We start from the raw sequence: 14,405 nt of genomic DNA, 5'->3' as shown, positions 1-14,405 counted from the left end.
TTCCTGTACCAGATGGTTCAGGGAGATTCAGATTTTGAGCTCTCAGGTGATGAGAGAGATGAGGCTTTCACACCTGGGATAGAAGAGGGTCAAGAAGAAGGGGGGGAAAGATGCAGGATGCTCCATGAGCGCACAGATAGATACATAGAGACACATAGGGATGAGCTGGAAATGCATGGCCCTCTGTGGGCCAAGAGTAGCATGTATGTCTTATTGTTGTTTTTATTTTAAGTTTATAAATAAAAAAATTAACTTGCCTTGCCTTGGAGCCATGAAAAATGAGAATTGCCTCAGGAATGCAAGCTTTGTTTCTATGAGCATAGTCAAATGGAGACCACATCCATAAAACTAGTCAAGATGACCCTACAGCCCGTGCTGACTGGAGTCAATGAGGTACTTTCCCACTACATTGACTACAAAGTCTTTGAAGATCTAGAAAGATTCACCAAAAACCAAACTAATTTTGAATTGACCAAATAAACAGCAATGTTCAGATCAATTACTTATTCATGTTTTAAAAAAAGGTGAATGTATTATTGTATTAATATCACTCTATAACCATAATACGTTACATAGTCCATCTGTTAATTTTGGCTGTCTTTTCAAACTAATATGGTCCCGACGTCCTCTACAGTGGACATACTGTAACATTTTAAAATAAAATAAAAAAAAGTCTAAATTGCAAGATGTTTTTTGTAACCCTAAATAGGTAGGAAATCACACAAAAAAGGAAATTGGAAGACACTTTTTTTCCTCGGGTCCCACACCTATAATTAAGGCCTAATGTGTACAATAGGCTATTTTAATTTTGGAAAAGGTAAAGCTTATTTAAACTAGTTTTTTTTTTACGGCCTATTCATAATAATACGCTAGATCTTTCATTAATGAATTTATAGTTTGTATTAATGATCCAAATATACAGTGTAGTTATGGAAATGAAAATCTTTAGTCCCGGGCTCCTCCTACAATGCAACATAAATAAGACATAACACAATATCAACAAATAAAAAATGGTGCAATAAGAAACAGAGTAGAAATAAAATAGTGCACGATTATGTTGAAGACCAATGTGCACCTAATGCAGAAGAAGTAAACTATACACACAAAATACAAAAAGCTAAATGTCGCAGGTAATGTTGCAAGTGATCAGTAAATGTATTGATGTAAGTGTAGTGGAGTAAAAAGTAGAATATAAGTACCTGGAAATTGTTCTAAAGTGGGCCTATGATAGCTGAGTGTAACATAATAAACCCCAAGATATTTAAATATAAAAAGTGATGCTGTGTATGTGTCAGTAGGCAGGGAAAAGCATGTGTCTGCTGCATTGAACCAAAGCACATGCCTTATTTTCCCTTCATGCAAATTACACTCACTTCTCTGCAGCCTAGGCAGAACGAATGTGTTGTTACATTAGGATCTCTTATCACCATATTTCGACGACAGACCGATTGAAAACAAACAATATACAGACATCAAAGCCTGCTGTTTCTTAATAAGCTGCTAATTAGCTCCACAGACGTCAAAATGTTGTGTAATTTCTCAAGGTGACAGATGGGGCGGGACTTCCCGTGACTGCTCTCTACCCAGGAAGTCGTCGTGTTACTTTTCCTCCTGTTCCTCCGCCTCTTTCTGTCTTGTGATAGACAGCAGAAACTAAAGGTGGCGTTAAGTTGTTTTTACAGCCGGGAAACTAGCAAGAGAATAGTTTCACATCCGCTCCGCATTGTCCTCTTGTCTCCGGTTGTATACATTTGCTGGTTGTCATCGAAGAAATGGCGACAAAAAAGAAGACACGCTCAGAGGGTAAGGGCTAATTTCAACACGCTCCTTCTCAAGCTACAGTATTTACAGTCAGTCGGGTATAACCTGTCTGTCGAGCACCAGTGAGGACAGCGAGGTACAAAGTCGTGGTTCATAGTTGATTTTCGGGCTTAATAACACCCGTTTTGTGGCGTATATCAAGCGAGTCAGCCACAGGTGATAAGAGGAAATCGATCAGAGTCAGTTGTGTGAATCATCACTCCAGTTCACTGGAAACAACTTCCTACGAAATGCACTTGAACATTTCCTGATTTCATTCGATCTTTCACAATGTTTTTGCACTAGTCTTCTTTGTTGTCATTGCTATTGTAACCTTTATTTTCTGAAAGTACACTGTGTTCTTCTAATTTCAGATAGAAGAGCATAATGAGAGTTGAGGCATATGCCAGAACCACAACCCCAAGATGAGACCTGTCCCTCATAAAATTTCTTCATTTGTTGCCCTCATTGACACAGTATTAAGTGTCATAATAACCAGAGCCAACAAAGTGTGACTCCAGATCTCTGAATATGTGCTTGTGATAATACACATGCTGCCCTTCCCATATCCTATTCCTAGTGTCTGTAACCAGGACTCATCATTGTATTCAAACCCTGTCCTACTGAAACCCCCTCCCTCCCTCTGCGTTTCTGTGCCATGATCCGCAAGCGAGGCTCTCTCATTCTTTGTGGTACGTTCCTGTTTATCACCTGGAACGCCATACTTGTAATTCTGCTGTGGGGCAGACCCCCATCGGGCCAGACTGGGGAGCATGGCCAGGGGAAGAGAGAAGTGGCTGAAAGGCCCACCAATGATATGGTGGGAGATGTGCTCCGAATGGCAGACACGTTCGAAGCAGAGCTGGAAATGCAGAGAAAAATCCTGCTTCAGATCAAGAATCAGCAGTCCCTGTGGGATCCGTCAAACAAAAACGCACCAAAAGTAGTCGTCCCACCCCAGCTTGTGATACCTATCCTGGTAATCGCCTGTAACAGGGTCACCGTGAAGCGCTGCTTGGACAAACTCCTGGAGCTCCGTCCTTCCGCAGAACTTTTCCCAATCATCGTCAGTCAGGACTGTAGGCACGCTGAAACTGCTGAGGTGATCGGTTCTTATGGAAATCAAGTGATCCATCTAAAACAGCCGGTCTTGTCAGATATCGCTGTGCGACCAGAGCACAAGAAGTTCCAGGGTTACTACAAAATCTCCAGGCATTACCGCTGGGCTCTCAACCAAGTGTTCAAGACCCTCTCTCATTCCTCTGCTGTGGTTGTAGAGGATGACTTGGAGGTAATCATATCATCAATTAGTGCCTACAATTGCTTCAGTTAATTTAGAAGCTCATAGTGACATTAAAATGTTAATTATGTCATATATCAATATTAAAAAAACGACTATATTTTCTATGTTCACAGCTATCAAGTTGCATATCTTTACAGCAGATGAGCTCACTTATTGACAGTGCATGTTACACTGACATTAAATTGTTCATCTCCTACTCTAGGTGGCGCCAGACTTCTTTGAGTACTTCCAAGCCTTGCTGCCACTCCTAAAATCTGACCCCACTCTGTGGTGTGTGTCGGCCTGGAATGACAATGGCCGGGATGGCTACGTGGATCCAGGCAGCGCCAACCTGCTCTACAGGACAGACTTCTTTCCCGGTCTGGGCTGGATGCTCCTCAGGGAGATGTGGGAAGAGCTGGAGCCAAAGTGGCCCGCGTCATTCTGGGATGACTGGATGCGTCAGCCAGAGCAGCGCAGAGGCCGTGCCTGTATACGCCCGGAGATCTCACGAACTTTAACCTTTGGCCGGAAAGGAGTCAGTCTGGGTCAGTTCTATGACAAATACCTGCGATACATTAAACTGAACACCGAATTTGTGCCTTTCACCAAGTTAGACCTGAGTTACTTAAAAGAGGAGAAGTACAGAGAACATTTTGAGAAGGAAGTTTACAGAGCTCCTGTAGTTACATATGAAGATGTCAAGCAGGGGCAGCTAAAAGGAACTGGGCCTTACCGCCTTCAATACTCGAGTAAGGACAGCTTCAAAATTCTGGCCAAAAACCTGGGAGTGATGGATGACTTGAAGTCTGGAGTGCCAAGGACAGGATACAGAGGGGTCGTCAGTTTCATCTCAAAAGGACGAAGGATCTACTTGGCCCCTCCTCCGGGATGGACCAAGTATGATCCCAGCTGGAGCTGATGATCCATTTATGCGTATTAGCTTTTTTGTGATCTCTGAATGTCTGAGGGAGAAGCATTACAGACCAAAGACTAATGTCTCTAATGTTTATGTTTGATGTAATTATATATACTTTTGATTATTGTCTGTGATGATGCAGAATGAATTTCTCCCCTTCTTGGTGTTGGGGTTATTGCCAATGCTACTCAGGTATTTTTCATTATACGAAAACACATTTCTTACAGTGTAGGATACAGCCTTAGACGAGTCTGCAGTAATTCACAAGAGATCTATTTTTATATGCTCCTAAATGTGCAAATGACACTCATTAATGCATTCAATGCAATAAACTAGTATGCCACTATTGTTTTAAATTATTTGCAATTTATGGTAGCCTATGTGACTTGTTTATGTCTGTTGGGACCAATCTGGTTAAATAAAGGTTTGAAATGTTACGAATATGAACATATACTCTGTGGTATGGTTGTTTATGGCGTTGGTGACTGGTCAAAACTGCAGTATAATCTAACATTTGACTCTCATTTTTGTGTCTTATATGAAAATCAGTTAGTCAATTGATTTTCTTGAATGATTCGCCAATGTATTACACCTTACAGGTTTGTTACCTGTGTTTGTATATTTTTGTAATAAAAAACCCAATTTACTATTTTGCCTTTTAATAAGTTGTTAAATGGAGTTAGCTTGTACAGAAAGAATACAGTGTTTTCCTTTCATATTGAGATAAGATAAAACTCTGTCCAGAGGGAAATGTCTCTGCAGCAGTTACAGCAGAGTAGAAAGAGTGCAAACATATAGAGAACAAAATGGGAAAATAAATGTTACTTGTTAAGTGAATACATTATAGAGCAATTAAGCTTTAAAAAGTTACTACGGGGCAAAGTCTTACCGTTTTTATATTTTTCAATTCATAATTTGTTATTGTGTGAAGAGGCCCACATAGTTATTTTTCTTTCTTCCAGAACCTAAAACGTGAGGATCTTTTAAAAGAAAATGTAGGTGTATGAATGTAGATTAGAAAATATTATTTCTCAACAAGTTCAAATGTACAGATCTTATCCAAGACATCTACAAATATCTTGCCACAATTTACGTGTATACATTTCCATAACACAGGAATTAGTTTCAGTTTTTTTGTGTGTGTCTCTCTACGGGCGCCGACGTGGCCAAAACTTGATACGCGCGTCCGTTAGGTTCCCTCTGTTCAGTGTTTACTTCATTTCTAATGATGATGTGAGACCGAAACCGCTAGCTAGCTAGCCTAGCTAAAGTAATGAAGAACCGGTAAGAGATGGACGACACACCTCATGTAATGGGGGAACATACTGATGGGCCTCCTCTTACTTTTCATCTCATGCTAGCCGTTTGTTCTCAACTATTTGCTGTAAAGTAACCGTTATATCCTGACTGGCAGTGTTAACCTACTAGCGTGCTAGGCTAGCTGTTCATGTTTCGGTGTGCCGTGATATGGCCGATTGCAACATTCGCCTACGCTGGAATTGGTTTCTTATGTACCAGTTCTGAATAACTCAACCCTTGTTAACAGGGCCTGGCATTTAGTGGTTATAGCCACCAGGAAACAATCTTAGCTAACGCCTCTGCTAGCGAAACGGTGTGGCCTGGAATGGAGCCAGGCGACTTGCGAGAGAGCCCCGCCGGGTCCGGGGAGTCAGACACCGGGGACTGGAGGGAGGAGGGGTGTCCCGGTGGGCCCGAGGAGGTCAAAACTCTCGAAACTAATGGGACAGCTATAGAGACCTCGACCAGAGACACCTGCGAGGAAGGGGAAACCGAAAAACAAAAAGGAGTGGGGGAGCAATTACACAGCCCCTATGAGGAAGAACTGGACCCCAGGATCAAGGTATGTATGAAGAACCTGATGTGTCTGTGTGCGGTGTTTTTAACTATATGTACATACGAATCAGCCAGGGTGTAGTTAAGACAAGAAAATATGGACCTTTATTAATCCCCGTTGGGAAATTCCGTTGTCATAGCAGCAACAGAATAAGCAAGGAACACAGGTAGAAAAAAGGGTGTTAGCTCTGGGTCTGAAATAGGCATCTCTTGTCACTGTAACATTTAAATCCAGTGCAAGCTACGCATTGTGTAGGCCTGTAAAGGCTATTTTATACGTAGATAATTTGTAGACCTTGTCCCTGGTTAGGCTTTTAAAAATGTCAATGGTCAATATGTATATATTTTACTGTTCATTTCTGTCATTTTTTGGTACTATTTTGTGATTTTTACATTTGTTTAATCTTTACTCATTAATTTTCACATTATGTGCAATGCTTTTTTTGAATGCTGCTACACACACACTTCCCATTGCAGTGCCAATAAAGCCACTGGAATTTGACAAACAACCACTACAGATAGTTATTTCAAATGCAATACTGTGCAATGACTGAAAACGAGGATTAAGAACTTGATAAAGGAATTTAAGTATGTTTAATATTTAAACCTGTTTAAATGTATCTCAGTGTTCACAGACTCTCCTTTGTTAAATCCATAATCCGTGCAAATCTGGTTGTCAGATCAAGATTATCTGTCATTCAATTCCGCCGACATATCCAATCGTAACATACCTGTGAAGTTAATTTAATTATCTGTTTGTGTCTCCCCTGCATTAAATTTAAATAAAAAATAAAATCAGTGTTGTTACATTTAAATGTGATGATAAAACATGATGTATAAACCGGAGCTAATTTAGTCTAGACTGTATGTGTTGGAGGATTAAGTCATTTATATTCCCTAGTGGTTAATACATTGGAGCCTAAAGCAGCACATCTTTTTTTTCTTTTCCCCACAGGATGAGTTGGAGCATCTTAATGAAGCCAGTGCAGAAATTAACAGACTGGAGCTTCAGTTGGATGTAAGTAAAAATGCAGATTTCTACCCCCTAATTAGGGCCGCTTGTTCAGTCTTTCTATAAATGGCTGAAAAATATGGAAAACAGTTTGAATAAAAACATTTTGATTTTCACTAAACAAAACTCATGAGAAATATGAAATCTACCACTGTAGGATTAGTTAGAATCTCTGAATGTCTTTTGTTGTTGAATATTTTATTAGTCTACCCAGACAGTGTTCATCAACATGACAATTTAGTTTTAATATCTTTTAGAATAAGTTTGGGAAAAGTCAAAACTCTTAAAATGGAAAATGTTGAAATGAGTTGAATGGTTTAATGCCCAAGTGAATTGATTGCACACCGGCAGTCATACTCCTCTGTGGAATCTAATCAGTCATTCCATTCAGGTGAATCTAATCTTGTCATTTTCATGCATTAACCATCCAGGATGCGAGATCAGGGTACCGGAAAATCCTCACCGAGTCTGCCAGGAAGCTAAATGCTCACAGCTCTCAGCTTGGTGGCTGCATAGAGAAAGCGAGACCCTACTATGAAGCTCGCCGCCTTGCCAAAGAGGTACACACACACACACACACACACACACACACACACACACACACACACACACACACACACACACACACACACACACACACACACACACACACACACACACACACACACACACACACACACACACACACACACACACACACACACTCACACTCACACTCACACTCACACTGGGAAACTGGACTATGTGTTCCTTAAAGGTCACCTATTATGCAAAATCCACTTTTCTATGTCTTTTATACATAAACACGTGTCCCCTCTGTGTAAAGAGATGCTTAAAGTTTCAGGAACAAAGATTCGTTCACTTTCTGATCCATTTATATAAAAACCTGTCTGAAAATCAGCTGATCAGATTTTGGTCACTTTATGATGTCATAACGATTTGTTGTCTTGTGTAACCATTAGCCAATAAACAACCAAGGTAACCCCCCCCCCCCCTTATCACCTGAATCTCCTCCTAGAGCACCATTGTGTACAGAGAATCAGCACTTTTGAAACAGGGCTGAAACAGAGGGGATTATGGGATGTTTGGTGTTTGTTCAGAGACATGTTTTGTATATATCTGAGACCTATAATATATTGATGAAAAACAGTAAGTTCGGGGACCTTTAAAGAAATCCTCTGAAACGAAGTGTCCTTTATTGAAATGCAAAAGTTGACATAACTAAAAAAGAATATTGTGCCTGAACATGCTGTTGTTTACCTTTTTTAAAGAGCAACTTGCAGGTTAGAGACACCAGTGAATAAATGTGTCGGTCCTTTTCCCGTGAGGGAAACTGTGGACTCGATGTCCTGACAGGCTCACCATGATTACAAAATGGTGAAATGCAATGTAAAATTACCGAAAAAATACCAGCTCGCTAAATCACAACCGCTCAAACCAACTACAAACTACTACCGCGGATTGGGCAGAGAAGGAGTCCGAGAGAGTTGCTCCCCCATGTGACGTAATATGACGCGTTTGACGTATGACGTTATGTCTTGTAAAACATCAAATCCTGCATTAACTTTTTTAATTGTAATTTTCAGGCAAGGTTAAGCATAAATGTAGTAAAAAGAAAAACCTGCAAATTGCTCTTTAAGTTCTAACCTCAGTGTAAGCATGGCCACCTGAAGTGTCCTTAGACAAGGCACTCTGTCCCCATCAGATCCAAGGGTAGAGACATTGGGATTGAGTTGCTCAAAATGAATCTGGACGTGGTCAGGGGCACATTAGTCCACATGCGCAGTATAGTGTTACTGTATTACAAATCCCCGACACCAGGGCCATTAGCTCCAGTTTCTGTTTCTATTCTGATCATAGGAAAAGCGTCTTTGAGCATTAGGAAAAGCGCTATAAAATCCCATGTATTATTATTATTATTAGTCATGCTGGATAACAGAACATGTTTTGATGGTCACATCTTATCTATATGGCAGCAATAACAGTGTTCAACATCTTAAAGCAAATAGGAAAGAGGGGTCTGATCACATTACGTGTGATTCGCCAGCTTTACTGGATCTAGTTCAACACAATGTGGACACCAGATACTTGCTTCGCTCCCACAGAAACATGAGCTGCGTGAGATTTCCCTTAAGCCCATGTCACACTGTCCCGAAATTGACACCCGATGGACACACGAATATGGAATTGTGAATTTCGCACGAAGATGGCCCCGAACCACACACGAAGGCAACATTTACATTACATTTAAGACATACAACTGCAATGAAAGTACCAAAAACAATTATGTTACAGTACTATGATACTGTACTGATATCTTCGGACTTTGTTCTTTACTTTATCCGTCTTTATATGTAGAAAATATTACGTTTTCTCCGTAATGTTGTTTCCATAACAACAACAACTTCCTGTCAACTGTCCTTCAAAATAATATATTATATCCTTTTTAGTTTCACAGAACACAAATTGGGTTATTTACATAATATATTTACATGATTTTGTTGTGCAATAAAACAACCCGATGATAAAGGAAATGTTCAAATTCGGCTGTGATCGTAGCAACATCAGGCCGTTCGTGAGGGCATCTTAAGCCTTCGTATGACCGCCGGCGGAGTTTCTCAGGCTCCGGCAGCAACTTCGTGAGCGGAGGCAAAATCTTTGGCATGCCAAAAAATAGCCGAAGGACCTTGCGAAGGTTCATTTTCGTGTTGAATTCGTGTGTCAATTTTGCCCTTCGTAAGGCCATCGTGAGGGCATCTTGTTATCCTCGGTGCCATCGGGCATTCGCCCCGATCAGAGTGAATGTGAATGCACCGATGATAACACGAAGATGACACGATTTGACAAGATGCCCTCACGAGTGCCTTACGAAGTTGCCGCTCACGAAGTTGCTGCCGGAGTCTGAGAAACTCCACCGGCGGTCATACGATGGCTTAGATGCCCTCACGAATGGCCCGATGTTGCTACGATCACAGCCGAATTTGAACATTTCCTTTATCGTGTGTCCATCGGGTGTCAATATCGGGACAGTGTGACAGGGCCTTTATGGAGTTTTGTAACAGTAAAATAAATGCTTTTTTTAAAGAATAGGCAACATATTTGTTCCCTTGCCTACCTATTTCAACATCCTGCAGACTTGAATTCATTCGACTTAAAGAGTGAATTCTACTATTTACAAAGACAGCTTGACAGAGATCTGATTGAAATTGGACTCAACAGAACTCCTGACGGTGTCCTTGTCATTATTCTCCGTCTGTGGGCTATAAAAGTTGTGTCTGCTCTTGTAGGCACAGCAGGAGACCCAGAAGGCAGCGTTGAGCTACGAGAGAGCGGTCTCTATGCACACAGCTGCCAGGGAGATGGTCTATGTGGCCGAGCAGGGCTTGATGGCTGACGGCAAGAACACTCTGGATCCCACCTGGCAGGAGATGCTGAACCACGCTACCTCCAAGGTAACAAACCGGAGGACGAACACATGCTTTAACACAATCACACCAGACCTCAGTTGAGTGTATGTTTGGTGCCAGATGGTTGTGGTGACTCGAATGAGATGCTACATGTTTTAAAGCGAGATGAAACATTCACCAGGAATACCATGGAGGAAATAATGATGGATAGTGAACAAATAGGCTTAATCAGAGCGAGTCAATACCTTGTTGTTTATTTGTGATTTTTAAGTCTGACATGAAGAGGAATAGTGTTGTTAAGAGAATACCCATCAATTAGCATTGAATTCCTTTAAAACCGTCAGCGTGGAGGACATGAGGATCAACCTTCAGTTGAGACAATGTTAAACACGTGAACTTTTGAAAGAACATACATAACATTCATCTGTTACTCATATATCAATATTCTAATGACTGTATAGACTGCACAGTTTCTATCATATTCTGTTTCTATTCTATTTCATTTAATTGACTTGCACAATTGTATCTGTTTTATTGTGTTGCACTATTGGAGGGGCTTGGGACCTAAGATTGTCATTGTCATAACTACACTAGCTACGCACACATGACAATAAAAGCCTTGAATTAAAGTTTGAAAGGGCTCTGGCCTTGGTGTGTTAACATCTTTCTCCTGCGTGTCTCTCCCAGGTGAACGAAGCGGAGGAGGAGCGACTCCGCAGTGAGAGGGAACACATGCGCGTCACACACGCCTGTCAGGAGGCCGAGGCTCGGGTTCAGATGCTGCAAAAGTCCCTCAAAAGAGTCATTGTCAAATCCAAACCTTACTTTGAGCTCAAGGCCCAGTTCAACCACATTCTGGAGGTAATGCAGACATACAATATGTTCTGTCAATAATAATTAGTCTATTGTTGAGCTGCTGTGTTGGCAGAAAAAGGGTTGTTTTACATTCTGTACGTTATGGATTTGGAAGAGGTCACTGGTAGGTTGTGGCATTCAAATCAATGTTGAAATTGATGATGAACGTTTCTGTGCCCTCTGTGTGACTCCAGGAGAATAAGGCCAAAGTGCTGCAGCTTGAACAGCACGTAGCTAAAGTGAAGTCCCGCTACTCCATCGCCCTGCAAAACTTGGAAAAAATCAGCGAGCAGATCCACGCTCAGAGGGGGCGGGACCAGGCAGGGGGAGGACGCACCACTGTCTGCGCTGGGCGTAGCCCCCCCGTTGGAGCCGAGTCCGACATCAGAGTGAAGGTCGAAGGTGGCGTCTGCAGCAGTGCCGCGGCGGGGGCCGGTCGGGTGGACGCAGCCATCGACCTGGAGAAATACAAGGAGAAGGAGATTGAGAAGGAGAGGGAACGGGCGGGGTCGGATTCACTTTCAGTCTTCAGCCTGCAGACCATCGCTTCCGACTTGGAGAAATATGACTCCATTGAGCACCTCGGGGACCTCAGTGATGTAGGGAGCGTAACTGGGGATGAGGGGGAGAAAGAGAGAGGCGGAGTGATGGATAGAAGAGACAAGATGGTGGAGAGCGCCGCTAAAGAGCGCCAGCAGCAGTTCTGCAAGCAGCACCACCGAAGCTTCAGTTTGTGAGGCTGCCATAGATATGAAATGTAGGGTAAACATCCCTAACACATAGGTACCAACCAAAGTCAAAAGACTGTAACACTGGAGTGATGCAGGTCTAGGGGTATCACATGATGCGTGTAAATTAGCACACATTAAATGACTGACAACACTTCATACTAAAGCTGACACTGATCAATAGTTAATAATGCAGCCTAGTTAGAACACTAACAGAATCTAAAGAGCTTTCAACCCTCCAGGACATGTATACAGTTTATTCATCCCTCTGATGGATTCTGGGTAGAATGTCTTCCTTGCGCATGAAGGAACAGCAACAAGTGATCGAAAGCCTGGGTTTAGCCGACTTGTTTCATAAACCCTCATTTCTTATTTCCCAGGCTAATCTTTGTTGATCTAATTTGGTGAGACCAGTGTAAACAAAACCCTGCGATGGTTCTCCTTCCAGTCCTGTCAGGTCTTATCAGCCATTGCTTCAAGGTAGAGTGTTTGCAGGGTCTCTCCACACACTGAGACCCAGACTCGTGTTCACCCTCATCAAGTCAGTGTGCAAGGAAAAATGACAAAAACGATTCTGTCAGTGCCGAGTGAAAGCACGTTCGAATTTCACATTTCACATATTTATTTCCAGTAACATGCTGCAAGAATGGCTTTGTTATTATTGGCACGAGAGAATGCGTTTTTTGAAAATTCCTGAAATGATTAATGAATGGAGTCTTGACAGTTTCCCACTCCGACAGCATGCACTCCTCGTGAGCTTTACACGGGCATTTATGAAATGTATTTAGGGATATATGCTGAAACAAAGACTGACACCATTGAAACTGATGATGAAGCTGCAGCCATGTTTTCTTTTTTTATGTCGTTATGCTGTAGTCTTTTGGGGCGAGAGCCTTTTCCAAACATGTGTTTACATTTTAATAAGTGGATTTCATTTGCAGCAAATGCATTTCCTCTTTTCCTTGCCTTTAAAGACAATGTTTCCCCTTGTAATTTGAAGTGTGCCTTGACACAAAAAAGTAACACATTTAGCATGAGTAGCACTTTGTTGTAATCTCATCTGCCCAGAAATATTTATAGTTTGCCCTTTTTATGATTTTTAGAACATTTTAACAATCCAGGTCTACCTAGTGCCGTTTCCGAGACTTGGAGAGGTATGATTTCCGTTTTGATTTCTTTATTTTCTTTCATGATTGTCAAAGTGTACGATGCAACACGATGAAGTCAAGGAATGACTTGTATATGTATGTAATTATTACAAAGCTGGAAAATATTGACATGTACAGTTACATGTGCTAAATGATTTGAATGTTTGACACGTTTGTTGTACATATGTTCGGGATACTCACAGTTTGTCATGTGTGTTTAAATCATTATGTCGCGGTTTATCTGAAACGCCTCACCTTCACTCCTGTCTTAACAATTAGTCTTCATCCTTTTAATGGCATTTGTGAATTAGTCAGAATGTCACTTTCCAATTAGTGCATTGTCCTATCTATAATCAATAAATCAGATCATACTTATTGTGGCTTTTGTATTCCTGTATTTTCATATTATTGGATTTCTTGTAGGAACTTTAGTAGAATTGTCTGTCACGAGGCAGGTTAGGATGAGAATTCCTGTTTTACAGATGCAGGAAGAAGGATGGTGAGAGACAGAGGGAGAGGTTGTGTCTTCCCCAACTTTCCTTCAATTATTCATCAGCAACAATAATATGAAGCAGGATCTCGGAATAGATGGCAGCAGAGGATGGTGGGGGAGACAAAAGGGGAAGATGAATCAGGCGATGGGCTTTGATTTAATTGATGACCGGTGTTGTAGAAAGGACTGATTGTCGCTTCGTTGACTTAACTCTTAAGGGCTTTAGAGAGAGGCTTAACAATGTAGTCACTGATAACACCACCGTGTCATATATGCACCTCCATCCGTGTCTAGTCATGCAGTGATATAATTATTAACGGTGGGATAAATCCACAAGCTTATCGTAAATCCAAAGCCCGATCGTAAGATTCATGTAATATATTACAGTCGTGGGCCCAGATCCTAGCGCTTGGGAAGGAGGGAGGGGGGACTACGCACCGTGCTGTTACGCACGGTGCGTCTCCATCATGACGTCGTGAGTTAGCTCAAGATTGTAAGGGGAGAGAGAGAGAAAAGGAGGGGAGTGTGGTGAATCGGTGTTTCGTCGTTTATGGGGCTGCGTTTGTATATAGTGCATGTATAATTGTTGTATGGATTTTTGTCCTTTCTTACCTTTGCCATGCGTAACTGCAATACATAGAAATAACCCGAATAAGATACGTCTTGTTTTTGTAACATTCTGTTTACGAGCGGAGCAGCTTGCACATTGATAGCCATACTATTATAGCCATAACATCGTTGTAAAGATGCATATTTTTACCAAATAATCCGACGTTGGGCATTTCCTGGTGGATCCACCTCGAAGGACGCCTACTGTTATATTGACGGAGCGCATCGGAACTAATAGTAAGTACACATGCTACAGCTTTGCTTTACGGGGCTACGGACTACTATTACTGTAGGTCGC

General features: G+C 41.6%; 3 protein-coding genes across 3 annotated transcripts in view; all 3 read left to right on the top strand.

Moving 5' to 3' along the window:
* The first annotated feature begins 1,579 nt into the window (after positions 1-1,579).
* Positions 1,580-4,642, top strand: mgat1a (alpha-1,3-mannosyl-glycoprotein 2-beta-N-acetylglucosaminyltransferase a). Its single transcript, XM_034103123.1, has 3 exons — positions 1,580-1,803; positions 2,175-3,091; positions 3,306-4,642. The coding sequence occupies exons 2-3, from the start codon at positions 2,459-2,461 to the stop codon at positions 4,002-4,004; spliced, it is 1,332 nt and encodes a 443-aa protein (XP_033959014.1). The 5' UTR covers positions 1,580-1,803; positions 2,175-2,458; the 3' UTR covers positions 4,005-4,642.
* A 532-nt stretch (positions 4,643-5,174) lies between these two features.
* On the top strand, positions 5,175-13,380 carry sh3bp5la (SH3-binding domain protein 5-like, a). The gene is made up of 6 exons (XM_034101565.1): positions 5,175-5,862; positions 6,811-6,873; positions 7,299-7,427; positions 10,155-10,319; positions 10,962-11,135; positions 11,324-13,380. The coding sequence occupies exons 1-6, from the start codon at positions 5,626-5,628 to the stop codon at positions 11,864-11,866; spliced, it is 1,311 nt and encodes a 436-aa protein (XP_033957456.1). The 5' UTR covers positions 5,175-5,625; the 3' UTR covers positions 11,867-13,380.
* Positions 13,381-14,002: 622 nt separating this feature from the next.
* Positions 14,003-14,405, top strand: part of gabbr1a (gamma-aminobutyric acid (GABA) B receptor, 1a) — a 65,942-nt gene continuing 65,539 nt past the window's right edge. Inside the window, exon 1 of the mRNA XM_034101564.1 lies at positions 14,003-14,344. The gene's annotated coding sequence lies outside the window, so the exon portion shown is untranslated. The remainder of the gene's footprint in view (positions 14,345-14,405) is intronic.

Source organism: Pseudochaenichthys georgianus, chromosome 16 (assembly GCF_902827115.2).
Source record: "Pseudochaenichthys georgianus chromosome 16, fPseGeo1.2, whole genome shotgun sequence".
In the NCBI taxonomy this organism is placed as follows: Eukaryota; Metazoa; Chordata; class Actinopteri; order Perciformes; family Channichthyidae; genus Pseudochaenichthys; species Pseudochaenichthys georgianus.
Note: the sequence above shows the minus strand (reverse complement) of the source record. Positions and strands in the feature narration are given on the sequence as shown.